Source organism: Cinclus cinclus, chromosome 2 (genome assembly GCF_963662255.1).
Source record: "Cinclus cinclus chromosome 2, bCinCin1.1, whole genome shotgun sequence".
NCBI lineage: Eukaryota > Metazoa > Chordata > Aves > Passeriformes > Cinclidae > Cinclus > Cinclus cinclus.
In genome coordinates, this window is record NC_085047.1 from 102,468,373 (window position 1) to 102,489,621 (window position 21,249).

Consider the following 21,249-nt stretch of genomic DNA (forward strand, 5'->3'; position numbering starts at 1 on the left):
AAATGTCAGCAGCTGGCTGGGGACACCACACCACAAGTCAGCATGCTCCCCTTTATGGGAGTGCAGCCCAAGTGAAAATCCATAGCTTTTGAAAGAAAAAAATTATGGGAGAGTGTCATGAAAAAGTGTGCTGAAGATTGCCCAAAAATCACGGACAAGGGGATGAGCAAAAGTCAGATTCACCACAGAGGGGCACATCAGAAGCAGAAATTAAGAAGAAAAGGCTGTTACAGGTGTGTGGCAATGTTTGGCTATGCATTAACCATACTATGATTTTTTTCTTGCTCCTCTTCACAGTAACTAAACCTTACCACCCAACCTTCCCCTCTCCAGAAAATCTACCTTAGCTTTTTTTAAAATCCACATACTGTGATCTTGGCACCTAGTTAACAAACATTTTATTAAAAATTGTTAATCAGGTCTCTACCCTTCAAGTAGATTATACCTCTTACTCTTCTAGCTCCATGCTCTTAAAAACCAAAAGAAAAGACAATATCAAAACCACCCAACGCACCAACCTCAGCCCTCCACAATTCCATGTCAAATGCCTAAACCTCTCTGTCATATAAAACCATTAGCAGCCAAAACATGATGTTTGCTTCCCATTCACACAACAGCAAACAGCTCACACAATTACAGGTCTCAGAGATTAGAAGATACTCAGAAGGAACAATCCAAGCACCTTCATTTATTCATTTTCAGAAAAGGAATTATATGACTTGGCTCATTATTTTGCCTTGACATGGGAGAAGGTGAGCTGAAGTGAAATTACCTGTGCAATACACTCCTGCAAATTGGAAGCAACTTTATCCTGTTCTTCCTTAAGGATTTTATACAGGATTGCTCGGCGTTCGCTGTCCTTGCGCAGCAGGAACAGTCCAGAATCCTTCTCCTCCACAGAAGGTGAGGCGCTCCTGTCCTCGGAGGCTGAGCCCTCATCAGGGATGCTGTGGCAGCCACCCAGTACAGGCACAAAAGAGACCACAGCATTAACATGGCACCAGGACTGCCAGAAGGGAGCAAGGACACTTCTGGGGTTAAAAACGCAGTTCAAACTTCAGCAGCACATTGATCAGACTGGTAAATGCCAATTTTGAGAGAGAAGATGGCTCAGATCCTCAGCTGACTCAAAACCCACATGGCTGATTTCCCCCTGCTAAAAAGCTGGCATTTATGTCAGCTTTGGGGAGGAAAGCTGAAACTACTCATTTCTTTCTGCACCCATACTGTGACATACTAATTTGAAAGGATTGCTTTGTACTTTGGGAGAAGCAGAACAGTATTTATGCTTCCCCTTTCCTCTATTTTGTCATGAGCATGTGGAAGGGTCAAACCCATGCTTAACTTCCAAATCCATATCCACTCAATCAATAAGACCACTGACATTTACTCACTGGAGGAAGATAAGTGTGTAAGTACATGGAAACCTTAAAGGAGAAGAATGATTGTTCATTATTAAATATAGACAATATTTACATTAACTGCTAATCTGTGCAACTTACTGATTAACACACATGCTTACCTAACCATTATGTGAAAAAGTTGCCCTCAGATAAAATAAAATGTGAATTAAATCCACAGAATCCCTCAAGGTTGTCAAATGAGAAGCAAATATTTTACCTTAGTAAATGAGAAATGGGATGCTTTGTCTGAATCTCTGAAATGGATCTCCTTGGCCTTTCAAAAAACACATCATGCTGTACATCAGAGTCTGGTGAAACAGAGCCATGCTCACTGCTGCTACTGCCAGCCTGTTCCCCATGGATTGGCAGTGGGAGGGATGAGTTCCTATTATAATCTAGGAACGGACATGGTAAAATGTGTGACACAGCTAGACCAAAAAGGGCAACACACTTTTAACAGCTGCGATCATTTTCACTGATATCAAGACCTCATTTTGCAAAATGGCTGAGGGAAAAATACCCTTGTTGATGAAAAGCAGTAACACAATTCAAAATCATTGCATGCATAAGCAATAAAAGGTTTTAACATGTTAACTGCTAAACCCAAAGACATCACAGATACTCACAGGAAATGTCATTTTGTTACCTTTTCCCACACAAATACATAATCCCCCTTGGTGCTGGTCTCACAAAGTGGCTACGAGCAGTTTAAAGAGCTTGAACTGAACCAAGAGGTTCAACTGCTCCTCCACCCCAGCCCTCTCTCTAAGCAGAGAGCACTCTACTAAGTGCTCTCCTCATCTTTGTGTTGATGGGCATCAAATTGCACTCTCCACACCTGAGATATCTGCCTCACTCACATGTGCCTCTGCCCTTAGCAAGAACTCTCTCTCAGCACTAGCCTGAAGGAAATATCTTGTCCCTTTCAAATTCATCTTGGAAGTAAGAAAAAAAAATTAAAACAACACAAAAACCCAAACCAAACAACCAAACCAACCCAGATGCTGAGAGTCTGCTGTAATCCTGATTGCCAGTTTGCAACTGTGTGGCAAGGAAGGTAAAGAAAAAGAAATTCTCTCAACCCAAGGTGAACATACCCATGGAGCTAAAATATGACAAAAGTCTTTGATGCTTGTCACTTCAAATTATTGGGGGAGGGAGAGAGCTAGAAGTTGAAAGTTGTTCAGAAAGCTCTGACATACTCCGTGGTACGTGACTGATGTTCAATTGGCTGAAGGTAAACAGTCACAGAAATGAAACAATATATGTCACCTTGTGAAACCTGGTGCAAGGCATCTCAGTAGGACAGAAAATTGAGAGCTGCTGACCCAAGAGAAAGGGCTGAGATTTGTTCTGGGCTGCCTTTTATTATTGGGAAGAAAAAAAGAGATACGGATGGGATGGAAAGATGGGGCCAAAGCTGAAGAAATTTGAGGTGAGAGAAACAATAGAGAAAGAAGATGGTGAACTGCTGCAGCTGGGACTGTGGTAACTGCTGGGTCAGGACCTGCCTTGGGCCACCACGCTCCCCCTGGGGATGCCTGCAGCAGCGAGCACAGCTCTCCCCAGCTCTGACATGGAGAATCACACACAGCTGCCATCAGGTGCCTTTCCCTCTCCTCACCCAATGCACAGTTCTCACAGCATTTGCTCACTCTGCTCATGTCCATGGCCAGCACTGAGCTCACTCCCTGCAGCACCAGCTCCATAACCTCACCGATGAGAAGGAGAAGAAAGGAGGAGGGAGGGGTGCACCTCCCCTGATATTTGACAAAGACCCTGTTGCTCCCGAGGCTGCTAACAAGGCAAGTTCTACACTTTCTAACATCATGCAATTTTTCCAGGAAGAGATCCTCAAGAAAGAGCTGAAAGGCCAGAAAAGATGACTGCTGAGGGACAGAAAGCTACAGCATGCCAACAGCTCCTGCATGCCACTGTCCTAAGCAGTAGGAGCTCTCCTATTATCCCAGTGTCACTGCAGCGACTGGAGTTCAGTTCTCAATGCTCCTCAGGATAACTGGTGATGCCCGTTTCCTTGATGAAACCAATTCAGCTAGATGGTATAAATTCCTTGCTACTTGTTCCCTGCAGAATTCCATTCTTTCCAAAGTTCTTTGTTGGAAGGGGAAAAGCTCCAATAGGAAGAACTTCAGCTTGCATTGGGAGTGTGCATGTGTGCAGACAGGTGAAAGAAGCAGCAAGACCAATGGATTTCCCTGTTTTGAAACAGACAGTTCCTTCATATGATTTATTTGGCAGGTCTATATTAAGGTTCCTTATCTTATCACTGAGCAAGTGGCTGATATATTTTGGGGGGAGGGAAGAAGAAATATGCTATGCAGATAAAACAAAACAACCCACTAGACAGCTACTTCAGTACCTTTGTGCCAAATTTCAGTTATGTATCAAGTTTGAAAATGCTGACCCAAACACCTAATAGACCCACATTTTCAGGTATTAAAGACCTACTCTATGAAACTAAGACCTCTGAAGGGTATACAATTGTGAGTCTAAAATGCAGAACTGCTTTGGAAAGACTTTGTCAAATGTCACTCTTCTAATTTTAATTTACTAAAAATGAGGCATTTATTTCTGGGGAGAGGAAAAATGACCTTGGGAGGTTTCAGCAAGTAAAATACAAAATAATCAAGGCACTTTATTTTCTGAGAATCATTAAATTTAAATACATATAATCACAAATCACAGACATTTTCAATAGCTGAGTTCCTGCTGTTTCCCTGGCAGAAGAAATGTCCTTTGTAAAAGAAAGTGCTTAATGATTCCAATCTTTTATATAACACTTAATGATGATGTTGACTTGGATTTGGCTGATAATTCCTTACCTGAAGGCTTGAATGCAATTTTACTTTTCTTCCCCTTGTTCACTTGCTTCAGGAAAGAATCTCTGAGCAAATCAGATGCTGTAACACGTTTGCTAGGATCAGGTTCAAAACAGAGCAAAATAAAGGCCTTTGTTTCAGCAGACACTGATTCTGGAATTTCAGGATGAATCTTAAACATCCCAACCTGCAAATAAAACACAAATACTAATTATTTTTATGAAACAACTTCCAGGAGACCACGGGCCAAAGTTCTTATAATACAGTTGCTCACACTTCTCCTGACTCTCATAGAAAATGAGCGATCCAGGTACCCACATAAAGCAGTGAAATAACAAGGTTCAAATCCTGTTTTATTTCATGGCAAACATGGTGTAAATATCAATGTGATATTACATAAATGTCAAGGTATGGATGTATCTAATCATCTGTTTTCAAGCAATCTTGAGATCTGGGCAGTATTGACACCAAGTGCTTCAAATACTCCTTCTCTGACCAACCACAAACCCCTCCAGCTATTGCACAAGTTTCTCATCACCCCTGCTCTGAGCTGTGTCTCTCAGTTGCTGACTCCTCCAGCACATTCGTGCCCAAGAACAGCAATAATTTCCTCCTCTAGCACCAACAGCCTGGAGCTGCACCTGTTCTGCTCCTGCCACTGCCAAATCTCCTTGCACAAATAAGCACAATGACCTTTGCCAGACCTTGTCACCACCCCCGTTCTCAGGCCAGATGTCTTCCCTAGTCTTTCAGCGTTATTTAATTGAAAATCACATGATGTCCAAAGGTTTAACGAGATCCTTGTTCAACCATTCTTTAAGTAATGACTCTTATTTTAAGTCATTACTTAAAAGAGTCTCTTTTAAGACTCTGTCTTTAAGTAATGAAAAATGTGCTTCTACAGGTTGCTCCCCAGTGATTTTTCCAGCTCCTCACTGCCTTCTTATTTTCTAATGTCAGTCTGGTGGAACTGTTTGGAAGCCAGAGCTGTATAACCTGTATGCTCTGTATGCACATATCTGGAGAGATTATGGTTTGTAGTCTCAGCATCTTTACACAAAACACATCTGGGAGAACAAGCACAAAGAGAGTGCCCACAAGGGAGAGAGTAGCCCAGCAGTTAAGCAAAGGCCATCTGCTTTCATATAATCTTGTTACAGAGCTGCATTAACACACTGAGGCACCATTAGGCACTCACAATACTGGTTCAGCTTCAATACAAGCTGAAGCAAAAAATGCTGAGCAGTCCTGCTTCTGTTTGAATGACAGTGGAGTAATGAAATGCTAACGGGGCTTTAAGGCCTTCCAAACCATGACCCTAAGCACATTCGAGACTCGGTGTCACAAACTGGCAGCACTCTGGTGCCAGGTTTCACTCTTATGCACTACGCAAAAATCTAGGAAAATTACAAACCAGGACCAGGAAGTTTGAACGCTTGTCTCTGATCTTCTCTCTATCTCTGGGGAGATTGCTCAAGGGGAGTAATCTTCATCACAACCACCTGAAAATTCTGTGGCAACACCAGTGTACTTTTGTCTCCACTGAATGCCATTTGTTTGTGCCCTTTCACACAGACACAGATGCACACGTTGTGTGCTCATAGAATAAATACCATGCAATGCACACCCAGCCAGGAACTATATAGTTCTTGGTTTACTATAGCCCCTTTTCTCTACTTTATCCAACTCTGGTCTTTTGCAATTTCTAAAGTGACTGCACAGGGAGACTTAGACCTTGCCTCTCCTCACCTGCCCTATGCACAACAGAGCATTCATGTGTGGAGGTGGGGACCTCAAAAGTTTGATATTCCAAGTTTTCCAGACTTCTTTTCACATGCTTGCCCAGCCAGCCTGCTTCAAATCCAGCTTTCAGCTTGCTTACTTTCATTACACAGAAAAAGAAAACATGGCTTTTAACCTATGGTACCTAGCAAGACACAGTTCCAAACAGGTCCCAGCAGAGCCAAGAAACAGGAAACAAAACCAAATGCCTGCCTGAACTACATTAACACAGTCTGCAATAAGAATGCTAAAAACTTTCAATAAACTGTGCTTTAAAATAAGATGTGTAACTCACTGAACAGTTCAACTACATGCCAGGTACATAAGATGAAAAGGCATCTGCCAACAGAATTGTATCTGACATTTACAGTGATGTGGAAAACAGTCTCTTTCCATGGCTCCCTCAGGAAAGCATTAGTGAGCCAAATCCCATTCACCCAGGCAGCTTCTTTTGAGGTATACCACAAGTTGACAGCACCAAGGTGACCTATTATACCACTGAAATAACTGTACCAAAACCCATAATAATCCCTTTCTTTGCCTTTTAGCAATGGTGCATGGGACAACTCACAGGCCTAGTGTGACGTATGGCAGTACATGTCATGCTGAACTGCAGCCCACATTTCTATACCTATTGATAAAGATCTGATTTTGCCACCATTGTTGCATTAGTGATGATACTAATGCTCAAATAATGGCTTTCAACATCGAAAAAATTACACCATTGGTAATTTAAAGCAACTTGCTGGGTTATGGATGGGATATTTTCCCCTCTATAAGAATGAGAATTCTCAAGCATAACTGAAAACTCAAGTGCTTTACTAAAGGTCTACTGCAGGCCAATGGAAGAACCAAAAATTTTCAAGTCTGCTTATTTGAGGCATCACAGCTGTTATGCTCCTGTTAGTTACTGAGCAAGAACAAGTAACTTTTAAAAAACTTTTATTATCAAAACTACTTGAAGAATTCTCAAGTGTTAATTTTTTGTCATTTGAAAACAGATACACCAAGAGAAACAATGTAATAGAGACAACAGCTTACTGAGGAGGTAGCTACAACCTGAAGGACTTCAGGTGAAATACAGAGTGTTTTACTCCTGTAATACATACTGGAAATCCTGGAAAGCTAGTACCCTGCTCTTTTCCACCACATCTTCCTGCATCCATGTTGCAGAGACTGGGCCTTTAAAAGGTTTTTTCCTTTGGGAAGGAAGCTTACAAAAATTACGTAAGGGAGTAGAAATAACTTGTTTGTCATTACTGGGGAGACTGGTTACAAGAAGGAAGTCATAAACCAAGAGCAGGAGATGAAAAAAGTAGGATAACAGAGGATACGCAGAGGATATTAGTTTTCATAAGTCTTCACTCACTTTTCCGATTGCTGGTCTGAGTCATGACCTATTTCCAGTACAAAAATAACTGATCAGCCCCTAGAGCAATACAGCTTAGACATGGGAAGGATCTTTCAGCGAGAGTTAAAAGCAAAGGTCACACTATGGCTTTGTGAAAAAAACAACAACCAAAAAAATACCCCCTTCATGTAACACAATGTTATTACTAATTAATATTATGAAATTAAGTGATATTTGAAAGTTCATGAACTCTAAAGCAATAAAGTTGCATTTACTTTAAACATTGCAGCTTGAGGCTCCCCTAGTTCATGAAATGGAGGTTTGCCTGTTGCCATCTCAATAATGGTACAGCCCAGGGACCAGATGTCAGCTGGAGCACCATATCCTCGTGGTCCTTTATCGATGATTTCTGGAGCCATGTACTGCAAGGTTCCTACTCAGGCAAAAAGAGCAGTCAAGTGTATATTCTTCATTCTTATTAAGGAGGATTAACACAACACTCAGCAAGTCAAAAATTGTCAAGTGCAACCTATATAGCCAAATATCTTATGTCCCATACCAGCACTGAAAACTACGCAAAAAATTATGGTAGAGCATCTTTTTTTACAAACTATCTTTTTGCCCCTCCTTTCTAAGATTTCAAACTGCTGAAAGTCTATTCACCACATAATCCAATAGATGCCCCAGAAAATAAAAGTATATGAAATTTTTGCAGACACCAAATTTTAAATAAGACTATGCATGTAAGAGATGGCAAATTCTGAGAAGTGACAGATAGACTTAATGAGAATAATTTTTCATATTTTACCCCAATAAAGAGAACACTAGTGACAGGGAATTTCAAACAGTTTGCTTTAAAAAACCCTATTTTTTCAAATATAGGGCAATAAATAAGGCAACCCATCATAGTTTGTCTAGAATTCCAGGATTTCTTGGATGTGCTTGGGATGTCTGACATCCAAGGTTAGCAAAAAAACCCCAAAGACAAAAACAAAAAACCCAAAACCAAACAACAACACCAAAAAAAACCAACCAAATAAACAAAAAAGAACAAAAACAAAAAACAAACAAAAAAAATAAAAAAAAACCAAAACACCAACAAACCAATCGGTTAGAATTTCTGAAGTTATATATATTGACAAAATAAGATCCTGCCTGTAGACAGTCTGAGTGTAATACTAGTAATAATACTGATAAAGAACCATACAGATAAAAACTCAATAAAAGATGGTCAATTTGGTATCACTGCTATTGAACCATTAACTAACACAGCTAATGAGGACTTTACAGAAAGACTTGACACCACCACCAGCAGAAACCTCTGTATGTTCAGAGTGTTTTGAACACTAAGTTTTTTCTCCATCTGAATTTCTATCAGTTCTGTTATGACATATTTAAATTAAATTATTTTTATTCTTAGGAATGCAATAAATTACATTGCAGTAGACCTGTGAACTATCAAGTAATGGACATATAGTGAAGATAAAAGGGTATCATATGTTCATTGAATGTGATGGCTGCAGAATGGAAGTTCAAGCCACAGCTTTGCCCTCAGGCTGTGTGTATTGAATAGAAGGATGTAATGTTTAAACCACCAGAAGTCTGATTCTTCAGGCCATGTGATTTTATTACATAGTGTCTAAAATCTATGGTTTATGTACTGAGTTATAGAACAAAACCAAATTGCTAGAGACCTTTCATGGTCCTCTGGGGTATAGCTACCTGCTTACTGATTTAAATCCAAAATGATAACTTAAGTATTTATTCACATGGCAAATTACATCTCAAAAGCACAAACAGGACTGAAAAATTGCAAGAGAACAAAGAAGAAGGGCACAAGGAAAGAATTACCTCCTTTTATTACAGTATGGTGACTTTTCTTAAGATATCATTTCTGAATATATCATCCCTACTGAAAATCAGTTGCTGAAAAGTCACTGAGGAGTATATAAAATACAGGTGAAGAGAATGATAATGAGTAATAATGAGATAATGAGTAAAAATAACTGAGAAAGGTAAGTTACTTCAGAACCTTAATTTTATTTTCATGGCTTCCTCTGTAAGAAAGCTGGAAGAACTGCAGACACACCACCAGAGAGGTAAAGGGAAGTTCTGATTTTCACTTAAGTGAAGGTTGTTATCTTTTGTCTTTCCCTCTGAAGCCATCCATGACTAATGGCTTTTTCTGTGTGCCATTTACTTAAACTGCAGGCAAGTAAGAGGCTTGTGAGGTTATCAGCCTTTGCCTAAGGCCATATAACAAGCAAAAACACCATGTTACCCACATCCACTGATCACAGAATGACCACATATGTGATCACACATTCACATTTTAATGTGGAGTTTCCCTTTTTGCTCAGCAATTTTTGTTTTCCCTGAATATTACAAGTCTTTAAAATCTTGTTTTATTGAAAGCTGTTCTGCAACACATCAGTCTAAAATTTTCATGTAAACTGTTGTTTTTACTGTTGTTAGCCAGTTGGTTGGGTTTTATAATTAATGCCTCAAAACTGAAAGTGTTCATAAGTTTGGGTTTGGTCTTCTGCATTTTTAAACATACATGTAGAAAACATGCATGTGTAAGCTACTAGTATCAAGTTTGTTAAGTGAAAAAGTTGCTACATTCAAGTATTTCCAGATGTAATTGCAGCAATCAATTGCTACTTGATGAACATTTCGAAGAAAAACTATTACCCCCAAAAAGTAAAATGGAAGAGACATTTAAAAAGAAAAAAAAAAGTCAAGAAAGCTATCAAGCCTATGTTTATGGTGATCACATTCACATTTACTCTCCCCTGCAAACAGAGACCCAATAGCGTTTCCATCACTAACCAAAGAGACTCTTGGCTCAAATGTGAAACCTTCCATGAAAACCCTCATAACCTCTGCTAGATTAATCTTACCTGTAAATGTTTCAGTGCATGGATTGATTCCTGCCAGCCGTTTGGAAGTACCAAAATCTGATATCTTAACCACGCCACTGTAGGTGTTCACCAGAACATTGTCCCCCTGTGGTTGGGACAGGAGAGGGAAGGAGGGGAGGGAGGTGGTGAACAGGGAGGGGAGACAGATAAATACAGATTCTCAATCTCCTTGCACTTATCTTTGTAATACACTTTTCTACAAAGCAATATTCCAGGAGCACCAGGAGAAGGAGTTGGTTTATGCTTTCCTTTTGTTTTCAGCTTCCATTAAATCTTATTAAAAATTCTACTTCAGATTAGAGCAAGACTAACCGGAATAAAGATAAAAAGCAAATCAAACAAGAAAAGGAAAAGTTACCTTTATATCTCTGTGTACAATCTGGTTCTCATGGAGATACTTGAGTCCTTCCAGAATCTGCTTGGTGTAAAATTTAATTGTAGGTTCTTTCATTGGGCCCCACTTAGATCTTAAGAGAGCTGAAAGGCTGCCTATAGGAGTTTAAGAAGAAACTGTATCAAGATAGCAAAATCCCCAAATTAGTCTGAATGAAGCCTTTGTTCAAAATCCTAATAAAAGTAAAGCAGTTCTTATGAGAAAGCCAAATTCTTGCTAGATCACTCACAACAAGTACCTTGCTGCTGCTCTGGACAGGTTATTTCTTACTTGCCAGGTCAGGTTCTACTCACACAAGAATAAATGTTCTGACAGAGTGGGATCCATCCCCCTCACTTCACTGTAACAACTGCTGAGACTACAACTAGCCCCCATGTAGCCCTTAATGAAACAAGGAATAAAGGTAACACTAATAAAACAAGGCATAAAGGTAACACCGTACCCTGTTGTACACTGTACTTCATGAACCACAGGTATGGACAAAGACAAGATGATTTTCTTGAGGTAAGGAGGGTAGAATCCAAAACAGAAAGAGCCTTCTCTTTACAGAAATGGGATCAACTTCTGGCAATATTCAGAGACAGGAAAGAAAGCTCCTGAAAAAAACCTCCTGAAGGGATGTTCAGGGTAGGAGATGGGCCATCCACACATCCCCAGTTCTAATAAAACTAATCTTTAAATAACACAAATATTTGAATCATGAGGCAAAATGCAGTTATTCAGCACAAAATAAACTAAGTACAGTACATCTACTTAAGGCCAGAAAAATTCAGCTAAAGGAACTTTCAGTTCACATGAACAGATTTCTAATGTAAAGTTTCCTCAAAGAATCTTGCATAATCTGAACAGCTGGTTCCTTTTTAAGACTGGCTACAGAGTTTGAAATATCTAAATTGGTTCAGTAATATCTTGCCATTAGGAACTAATCACAGCACACTTTACTTTGCATATATCAACAGGAAACACCAGCAGCTGACATTGTTAACAAGAGTAGGAAACCAAGTGGAAGTGGTGGCCTAACTTCACACCTGCATGCATCATGCAGGTCAAATTGTCTCAGCTGTCAGGTGAGAAGGTCACAAGGATTCAAAAACTAAATAATTTCCCTAGATCCTTAAATGCCCTGAATGTATTTAATTACACTTCGAATGTTTGTCTGGAGCTTTCTTAGAAAACCTGAATTCCTCCCCCATATTTCTTATTTCTGTTTTTAATTTGCAAATTAAACTGATGCAAAAGTAAAACTCATTCTGACACATCCTTGACACTGAAGAGTAAATAAGAAAATGAAGATGAAATGTAGAAAAAATGAAGAGAGGTTACAAAGGGATTTCACAACCTCTTCTGCCATCAGAGAAAGCTGGAGGAGTGAAACTGGAAATCATGAGCAAGGTACACCTCTCACTTTTATCTCTAATCTGCCAAGGGAATAGCAGTCCTTTGTGCATAGCAGTTAAAAAACAGTACTTAATTGTTCTATCAGTGTTACTTCTCAAAGAGAAACGTTTACTGAAAGCCCCAGTCATCATTCATACAGCTCTAACTCCACTATTTTATAACACATGAGTATTTGATATCAAAGACTTTTAATGACTTCTCTCTAGGTTTAGAATTATTACAGAAAGGAGAGAGGGTACTGGGACCCATACTCTTCAAATTTATTCTTTCTATGAGAAAAAGGACTTATACAGTTAACATCCAAACAGAAAAGCCATATAGAGTGCACAAACACATTAAGTGCTTCTCTATTGACTTTCAGTTAGTTTGGAGTCCCAAATGTTTTTCCTTTGTCAGACCAAACTCAGCATGATACAAACCTCCTGGCACCTGCTCCATAAAAATCTTAATGTATCCATTTTCTGAAACAGATCCAAGATACTGGACAATGTTCCGATGCTTTAAATATTTGTGCAGTGCTATCTCTTCATGAAGAGGTTGGGAATACCTATTAAAAAAATAAAAAGAACCAAGGACTATTTATCTCATCATGCAGGAAAAGGTTCTAGGCTATGCTTAAATGCTAGTTTGACAACAAAATGGATTTTAGGGATACTACTCAAATTCTCAGCAAACATGTTGTCCATGACCTTAAAATGCAGCATGATTCACTGCTTATTCCAAAAAAATACAGAGAAGATCTCAGAGGAACCCTGGTGGAGAAACATGCCCTCCAAAAATTTATATGTGTGTCTTCTGTATCAATACATAGCACTGTCTTTGACTCCAGAGCTCCTCTCATGCTCTTCACCCTCCCCAAAAAGAACAAAAATGAGATACAACTGCAAGCTAAAACCAAAGATATGTCTCCTAGAATGTAAGATATACGTACAGATTATTAAACTGTCATACTTATGATACAAAACATACATTTTTGCAAAAAATGCAAAGCCTTTATTCTCAAAAAGGTACTTTTGCATACTAGGAGGAAATAGTAATTGAATTTGAGCATATTGGGATTTTATAAACTAACCACACAGAAACACATGCTGTGAAGAGCCAAGTTTTCAACAAAACAACTGCACTTTTGTTCACAGTGTATATATAACAATAAACTAGGTCTTACCTGCTGTCTCTCTCAGGTATTTCTTTGATGGCTATTCGGACCTGGTTGCTAAGGTCTCTTCCAGCATAAACTATTCCATAAGTACCTTTCCCTAGAACTACCCTGTCACCGTTCTCATCATAATCATATTCATACTGCAAGCAGAAAAGATAAACAAAGCAGCACAGAAATTGTTACCACTAACATTTGACATTACAGAGAGCCTTAACCCCAGTTTAGCACAGCATAGAGGGGTTGCTGTAGTGCAGCTGTAGGACAGCAGGTTACCCACCAGCCTGGTGCTTTACACAACTTCTAAAATTTCCCTCTACTTGTTTTATAATACAATCTTCCCTAACCAACTTTGAGAAAGATGCAATCATCCAAACAAGGAACATACCAATAAACCAAAGTAAATGAAACAGTGTTGTCAAAAGAATCCATTCATGTATCATCTCTAAGAACTGCTGACAGAACCTTCAGAACATGTAAATATATGGGACATAAGCTAAAATTCTGAAAACAGTGGTTTCATGAATAGATAAAAGTAACCAGACCATACAGTCACCCCAGGACTTCCCCTCTCACTATGAGATTTTTCCAAAAGGGCAGAAAAAATATTTATCTTGTCAAAAAATCATTAAATATACTGGTGGTTTTCACTGCTGCTGAAACATTTTGGGCCATATTTCCAGCTGAGTAACTCGATAGTGGTTCAGTGGCTTCAGTAAAGCTACACTAATTTACACCACCTCATATAGTGACCGTGTGACAGAATTCTCTTACATGAAAGGAGTGAATGATGCTTAATGAAAGTGTACCCCAGACACCATATAAAACCAAATTTCTCAGTGAAGTTGGGTTGAAGAGCACACCTATGATTCAAATCAGGGAATTTATAAAGGATTAAAGGAACTGGACAATTTCACAGTCACAGATATTGTCAGGAGTATACAGATCACCCCTAGTAACTTCCCACATCCAAGAAGATGTCCCATATGGGAAAACTGCAGGGTATTCTCTGTGGCCTCATGTGATTTCCCTATTAAAAAAAACAAACAACAAGACTTTTTAAAATAGCCATAACTACTGACTTTTCTGTCAATGATGACTTTTTCTGTGTTGTCCAATGTGACCCTCTGACACAGAATGCAACCTTGGAGTATTTCTTTCATGTACCTTCCCAGCTCACACTGCAGCTCTGCTGCTGCAGTGCCCATGCGTCACTGACATTTCCCCTCTCCAGCTTGGCAAGGACAGCAAGTTTCATGCTGCTGTATGGAATGTGCTAAAGGAAACCCGTCTGTCGCTTATCCTAACAGCATATTCTGTTCAGTGGAACCAAACTGGAGCAAGCACAGCTTTAGCACAGCTCCATTTACTGCATTTCAGCACTTCACAGTTCACAACATAATCTCGTTACACGACAGGCATAACTGACCCAAAACGCCACATGCAAAACTTGTCAGGTTCTTTGGTAGGAGCACATCCAGCTTTCACAGCTATCATATGACATAAAACTGCAGAAAAAGACAGCAGTCACATTGCAGAATTTAAGATTGACAGCAAACCCATCTGCAACATACTGGTCTTGAGCCAACCCTTTAATTACCATGGAGAAAACTATGTTCTTCAGACTCATCAGGTCCCATAATACACAAAAATTGTTGAGATTTAGAGTTCAGTGCTAGTTAGTAGACAGTTTAAAAGACTTGTATATACTTGATGTCACTTCATATTTGTCTCATCTCAACAGCTACAAATATTGAATAAACCACTGTTGGTTGCCAAAAATTTGAATAAGTGACCACTGTCTGTGAAATCCAACCAGTAGGTACAAGTAAACAAGTGTTCATATCTGACCTTCTGTAGGGCAGAGAGTTCTCTAGAATATCCTATTTGGGGTACAGCAGGTACTCTTAAAGTGATAGGAATATCTTCATATCAATATATGTCAGTGAATACCCCAAGGCCAAAGGAACTGCAACATTCACACCCCTTCATAATACTTGCTAGCTGTAAAATTAGACTGCAGTTTATACTTAAAATATACAGCCTCTTGCAACAACATTCTCATAAGGACTCTGACTGAAATCAGATTTAATTCCCCTAGACTTTACAGGAGGTTATTTCTTCCTCTTCCCCAGATATAAACAGCTGTTTTATTAACAATAAGAACTGTTTTCTCTATAGTAGTGGAGCCCATCAAGACCACACAAAGCCGCATTTTCCTCACTGTCACTCCTTAAATGAAAGATCTCAAGCTGCAGAAAGACATTAAGTGTCTTTCTTCTTTTGTACACTAAACTAATTATTTCTCCCCTTCAGAAATCCTGATTTCTGTTTCAGTCTCCTGACCTAAGACAATAAGTATAAGGTGACAACTGCGAAAACTTCAAGATAAGTAGAATGATATAGCTCAAAGATTTGAAACAAATTTCCATAGTCGCATCTCCATGTGTCATTCATTCATGCAGGATTGTTTCCTGCTATGCATTGTCAAGTGATTTTTTCAGTTTAGTTTTTAAAGGGCTCAAGCCACGATGAGCTCACATCTTTTGAGAGACTGTTATATAGCTGAACAGACTGTGTTGTGTGGAGAAATTCCTATTAGCTGAGTACATAATTATGTAATATAAGGATTTGTAGCTATAGATAATACTCTGTCTGTACCAAGGCAGAGCCCTGAAGCTGTGTCAGGACCACAGATGGATGTGTTAAACTGGGCTTAACAGATGTGCGAATTTGTCCTTTTTGCTTGAGGGAAGAATTCTGTGGCCAAACAAACTCCAGTTCAAAAACTCATCTTTCCCACTATATGCAACTACATTTAACAGTACAGCAGAGAGTCCTATAGTTTCTTTTTACTCCCCTGAAGCCTCAAGTCCTACAAAAGCTGACTACCATGAAGAGCTGCTGGAATGAGACACAGACAGAAAGATACCTGGCTCAAACAAGCCACAGGACGGCTTTCATGCTCATTGATAGGATTGATTAAATTTGTCTGACCACAAATAAAACTTACAACCAACCCTCTATGGTGGCTTTTCAGGTTTCAAAACAAATAAAAAGAAGAAGAAATACAGGGTATGTATTTAATGCTACAAATGTGGACATCTGCTATGAGTCACTTTCTCTTATGAAGACATGGATTCACCTATCCACATGAGGCCACATGAGATGAGAATAACCCTTTCCAAGTTGGTGGTTTTTCCTTTTTACCTCTCTGTACTAATTATAAAGAAAGCCCACAGCTACTGCACTCCTAACGTGGATTTTACAGTGATAAGAAAAAACCACAGTGTGTGTAATAACCTGATCCTATATACCTATAATATCTCTGGGACAGAAACCTGTCAAATGAAATTAACTGGAGTAGTAATGGTATCAGGTAGAAAAACTAAAGTAGCTTTGTAAAATGGCTTTTTCTTAGCATTTATTTAATATTTTATCTTTTACCCACTTGAGCCAGCTGATAATAGTTGATTCTTATCTACATTGTTTGCAAGAGAATACAAACACAGTAAAACATTTCATTAAGGATTTATACAGTTTACAGTAGTAACAGGCCCACTTCATAAAAAGTGTATGCTTTTTCAAATGAATGCAAATATCATGCACAATTCTGAAAGAATTTAAATTTAATATAAAATTAAGAAGTTTAAATGCTATTTATCTTTCTACTATACTGATAGGAAAGTGCACTAAGAACAAGTTTCAGAGTTCTTAAATCTTTTCATCTTTGACATACCTCTAATGTGTCTCCATCTATTTCTCCTTCGAGTTCCAAAGTACTGCCGACTGTATCAGACAAAATTTCTTTCACCAAACCACAGAATCTAAAAAAGAAATACATAGCACAAGATCAAAGAAGAATAATGCCCTCTTGGAAGCAGACTAAACAGATTCTTGCAAGCTGGGCATTGCTTTCAAGCTGATAAACTGACTAGCACATTCACAGCTTTATTTCATTAATGACTTTCTCCATATTTATCCCATTTTAAATGATGAAGAACATCAAACACACACTGAAAAGCCACATTATTTATAAAATTATTTTATTTGCTGTAGCAGAACCAAATAGTTACTTGTTATCACAACTGCATAGTAAAATCTTGGTAGATTCAACTCAACTACTTTTTCAGTACATGTTTGGCTGAAAGTGTGATTACTTTGTATTTCAGAAAATCAGATGTTACAGCTTTTTGTCCGGCATACAGAAAGCCAAAAGTATAAAAGTAATAACGTGGCTAGAAGAACAGAGTTTTAAGTAATTTATCTCTGGTGTGGAGATATTTAAGTACAAGGGCATTTTTTCCTGTAGTTCCCTGCCTGAGCTGCTAATTTTTTTTCCAAATTCTATAAGAAATGGATAACAATTAAAAATAAATGGGTAATAAAAAATTATAAAACATTCATCATTTCATACATTTCTTTCATTAAATAACAGGGACATCTCTTGAACTGACTCCTGTAGCACACTGAATACAGCATGAAAAATGTGACCACGTTTCATGACACACAAATTGCACTTGCAAATTAAGGCTGAGGAGGTAACATTAATTTTAGTGTTTCCTACCTTTTATGCAATGCACTCTGCAAAGCTAGTCATTTTCTTTAATCTGAGTTTATTCCATGTAATACATTAGTAGTAATTATTGCAAGAAACAGTGAATATACCATTACACTCCCAAACCTATATGTATTAACAACTCCCTCCTACATCATTCAGGTGTATCTGCAACTACCAGTCACAAGGCAGAATTTGGTCTGTAAAGATTTAGGCCTAAAATTCAGTTAGCCTGCTTACTTTTTAGAGACAACAGATCATCAGAAAACACTTAACTACAGGTACAACCAGTAACAATGATCTGTGACACAATGTAAGTGAGAATTTCTTGTTACACTTAAATACTCTTATTTAAATCAAACTGAACAGACACACAAGGGAACCTGAAACAATGTAGCACTTTACATGACACGGCCAAGATAAAAATAAGGTAACAGCTGTAATTTAAATTAAACTTGTTAAGCCTTTTTCAGACATAAGGATTTGTAGATAAACTAATCAGAAAGACACAGGAAGCATAATGGGTGCTCTAACCACCTTAAGCATCACAGAGTTTGCATTGCTTTTTCATCAAGAAAAAATAAGTGAAGATATAAATAATCTGTTTCTCAATCAAAAATATTGATTTTCAATCTTTATTAAATCCATTTTATTCAGGATATAGATGAGGCATGCAACACCCACACAAACTGAACTCACCTACTACACTGGTTTTCTGTAGAAAAGTAGATTTGAAAGTCATCATAGTTGTCATGGACATAAAGAAAACAGCACCGTTCATCAAACTTGGAAATGCTGCAAAATTCACATTGAGAAAATGTTATTTTGGATATAACTATTGTAAAAAATAGGACAATGAGAAGGTTTTTTTATTTTTAATTATGAACACTTAAGAAACATATTTTTCACAGTTAATTACCTGAGAGAAGCAGTATGTAATTATATATATTCCTTATAACTAGGAGTTTTCCTCTTATTTATATATTCTACAATCCTATCTCCTTTGTGATAAATAAGCTGCTGCTTACTCTGGTAAAATACTAGTTTATCTGAGGTGTACAGAAGTTGGTTTGTTGCTCACCTCCAATTCTACTTTAACACAATTCCATTAGACTCCTTGGTACTTGATGACACCTCAATAGAAAGTGAATTGCTCTGACACTAATTTAGCTATCCAGAAAATCTTTCCTTAAAGATTGAAAAGTACTTCAGGTTTTTATAATTTCATTGCTCCTACAATAAAACCGAACTGGGAAATACCAACACTGTAACAGATCCTTCTCGGTCTATACGTTTATGGCCTTAAAATCACTAAACAAGTTTTGGGATGACCAGTATTTACTCCAAATCGCAGCAATAATTCTGAAAAAGGGATTATTTATTGCATATCGTGTCTTGCCAGTGTTACAGATATCCCATCTAAATGCACTGAAGCAAAACGTGAATGCCATAAAACATGGTATCAATATGGAAATAAATCTAAGAATTAACCTTTTACTCCAACCATTTGCACTTCAGTATTTTGCTACATAATCTCAAATTGTTAGGCTTCTTAAGGTACTTATGTGCCTTAAGTTAATAAAATTTCTTAGATTCTTGCCTGATCTGCTCAGTCAAACTCTTCTATTTTGCTTATCTTCTGATGAGCCAGTTATTTAAAATACATGATAGCACACTTTAGGAAAGTTACCACATGTTACATGACCAACTGATGTTGCTTGTTGAAGCATCATTAAAGGCTATATGGAAAATGTTCCAAAAAATCAGAATTTTGCCTGAAGACTTTTCTAGAAATATGTGAAAATAACACTACACCATTCTTTAGTTTCATTTGGTATAGCAATTTCCAGTCTAACAAGTCAGATGAGCACATATCTGACTTCAGAACTAAAAGACAAAGCAAGTTGATTCTTCCAGGGGCAAACACAGAATAGACAAGACAGTATCTAAGTAACAATACTGCATTACAAGCACTGTCATGTATGGGGTATATAATATGAACTGGTTAGTACAAGTACAGTTTAAGAGTTTTGATAGAGTGTAACCACTCTATCACATTTTTTTAAACAAATGCAGTTTCAAAAGTACAGTAATTTAAAGTTGTCACATGCAAAGCAAACATCTAACTCCACTAAATTTAAAAAAGATTGCCTCTTTGAGCTTTGTAATGCAGTGATTTTTTTAATCACTCAACAGTGATTAAAAATCAAAGCAAATGAAATTAATTGCTTGCTTCCTTTTGATTAAAGTTATCTTTCGCAAAGATTAATTCCTGTGCATTGTGTTGTCTGAAGGTAATTAATGTGGTACAGGAACTTTATGCTGAATTATTTTCAATCAGTTCCACAGACTTCAGTAATTAACATTGCATTGGAGTAATAGAATAAAATACCATGTAAAATTCATTTAAACCAAAGCTTGATTTTTTTTTTTTTTAGAAGAAAAGACTGAAGTTATGATATAATCTATGTCCAAATCCACAGTTTTAGGTTTTCAACCACCACTCATATTAGTCAGAGAAATACTTCTTCTCTGAGATTTCTTAGGCAAATCATACAAGTTCAGGAAAGGCAAATCTGGGACCTAAAACTTTAGGCACTCTGAGTGAAGATCAAAGCCTAGAAGCTCTCTCCTTTCAGAACTACAGAACCCATTAGGTATCTGAATTTACTCTTGTACTTGAATGAGAAGATTTCTCAAGCACTTAAGCTTATGCAGTCACACAAGTGGCCCCAGACAACAGCCACTTATGTCCCTAGAAAGGTCACATCCACCAGTGAAGAGACTCAGGAGCTCAGAGAGAAGGCAAAAGCTCACCTGGTGTTCCCTGTACTTACATTTCCTCTAATGCTTAGCTGCAACCTGCATAATTCAGAGAGCAGATAGATTTAAATTTTTTTCCCTCTCCTGGTGTTCTGTCTCTCACCCTTCTGGCAGCAAAGCAGCCCAACTTAATATACATAATCTACCTTTCAAATGTGAATATTTTCTATCCTTTCAGTTCTCAGAACAATCCTGTTCTTTCTGATAATACTCTATAATATATTCTCTAATATTTCTATAATATTCTGATTTTGGTACTAATATTTTGACCCATTTGCTTATGACTAGTGGTCTTATTAATCTAAACGTCACAAAATGGAATTGTCTTTACTACTTAAAGGTTAGTCCTTCAGAAACTCTACTAATCGTCTAATTCCATCTTAAGAATTCTTTTCTGTCCTTAGCAAAATCTACATTTATGCCTTACTTATTAGTTCTCTAATAATTCAAGTTTTAGCTAGCAGGTATTTAAATAAAACCATATCAGAAGCATTTCCAAATTCTAAACAGAAAACAGAAACCATGGTTTCCCTTACTTAAAGGAAAACAAAGTCTTCTTTCACATATGGAAGGAAGCAGGAAACACTAAGGGATCTTCCTTCCTTCTGCCCTCCATGTTT

At 37.9% G+C, this 21,249-nt stretch overlaps 1 protein-coding gene across 1 annotated transcript in view; it reads right to left on the reverse strand.

The window, feature by feature from the left end:
- The window catches only part of MAP3K15 (mitogen-activated protein kinase kinase kinase 15), an 82,551-nt gene that overhangs the window by 5,634 nt on the left and 55,668 nt on the right, over positions 1-21,249 (reverse strand). The window contains exons 14-23 of the mRNA XM_062515142.1: positions 18,506-18,601; positions 16,988-17,075; positions 13,258-13,391; positions 12,512-12,639; positions 10,659-10,789; positions 10,280-10,385; positions 7,652-7,809; positions 4,247-4,430; positions 1,621-1,798; positions 773-947 (exon numbers count right to left, since the gene is read on the reverse strand). Coding sequence (XP_062371126.1) covers positions 773-947; positions 1,621-1,798; positions 4,247-4,430; positions 7,652-7,809; positions 10,280-10,385; positions 10,659-10,789; positions 12,512-12,639; positions 13,258-13,391; positions 16,988-17,075; positions 18,506-18,601 — 1,378 coding nt within the window. The remainder of the gene's footprint in view (positions 1-772; positions 948-1,620; positions 1,799-4,246; positions 4,431-7,651; positions 7,810-10,279; positions 10,386-10,658; positions 10,790-12,511; positions 12,640-13,257; positions 13,392-16,987; positions 17,076-18,505; positions 18,602-21,249) is intronic.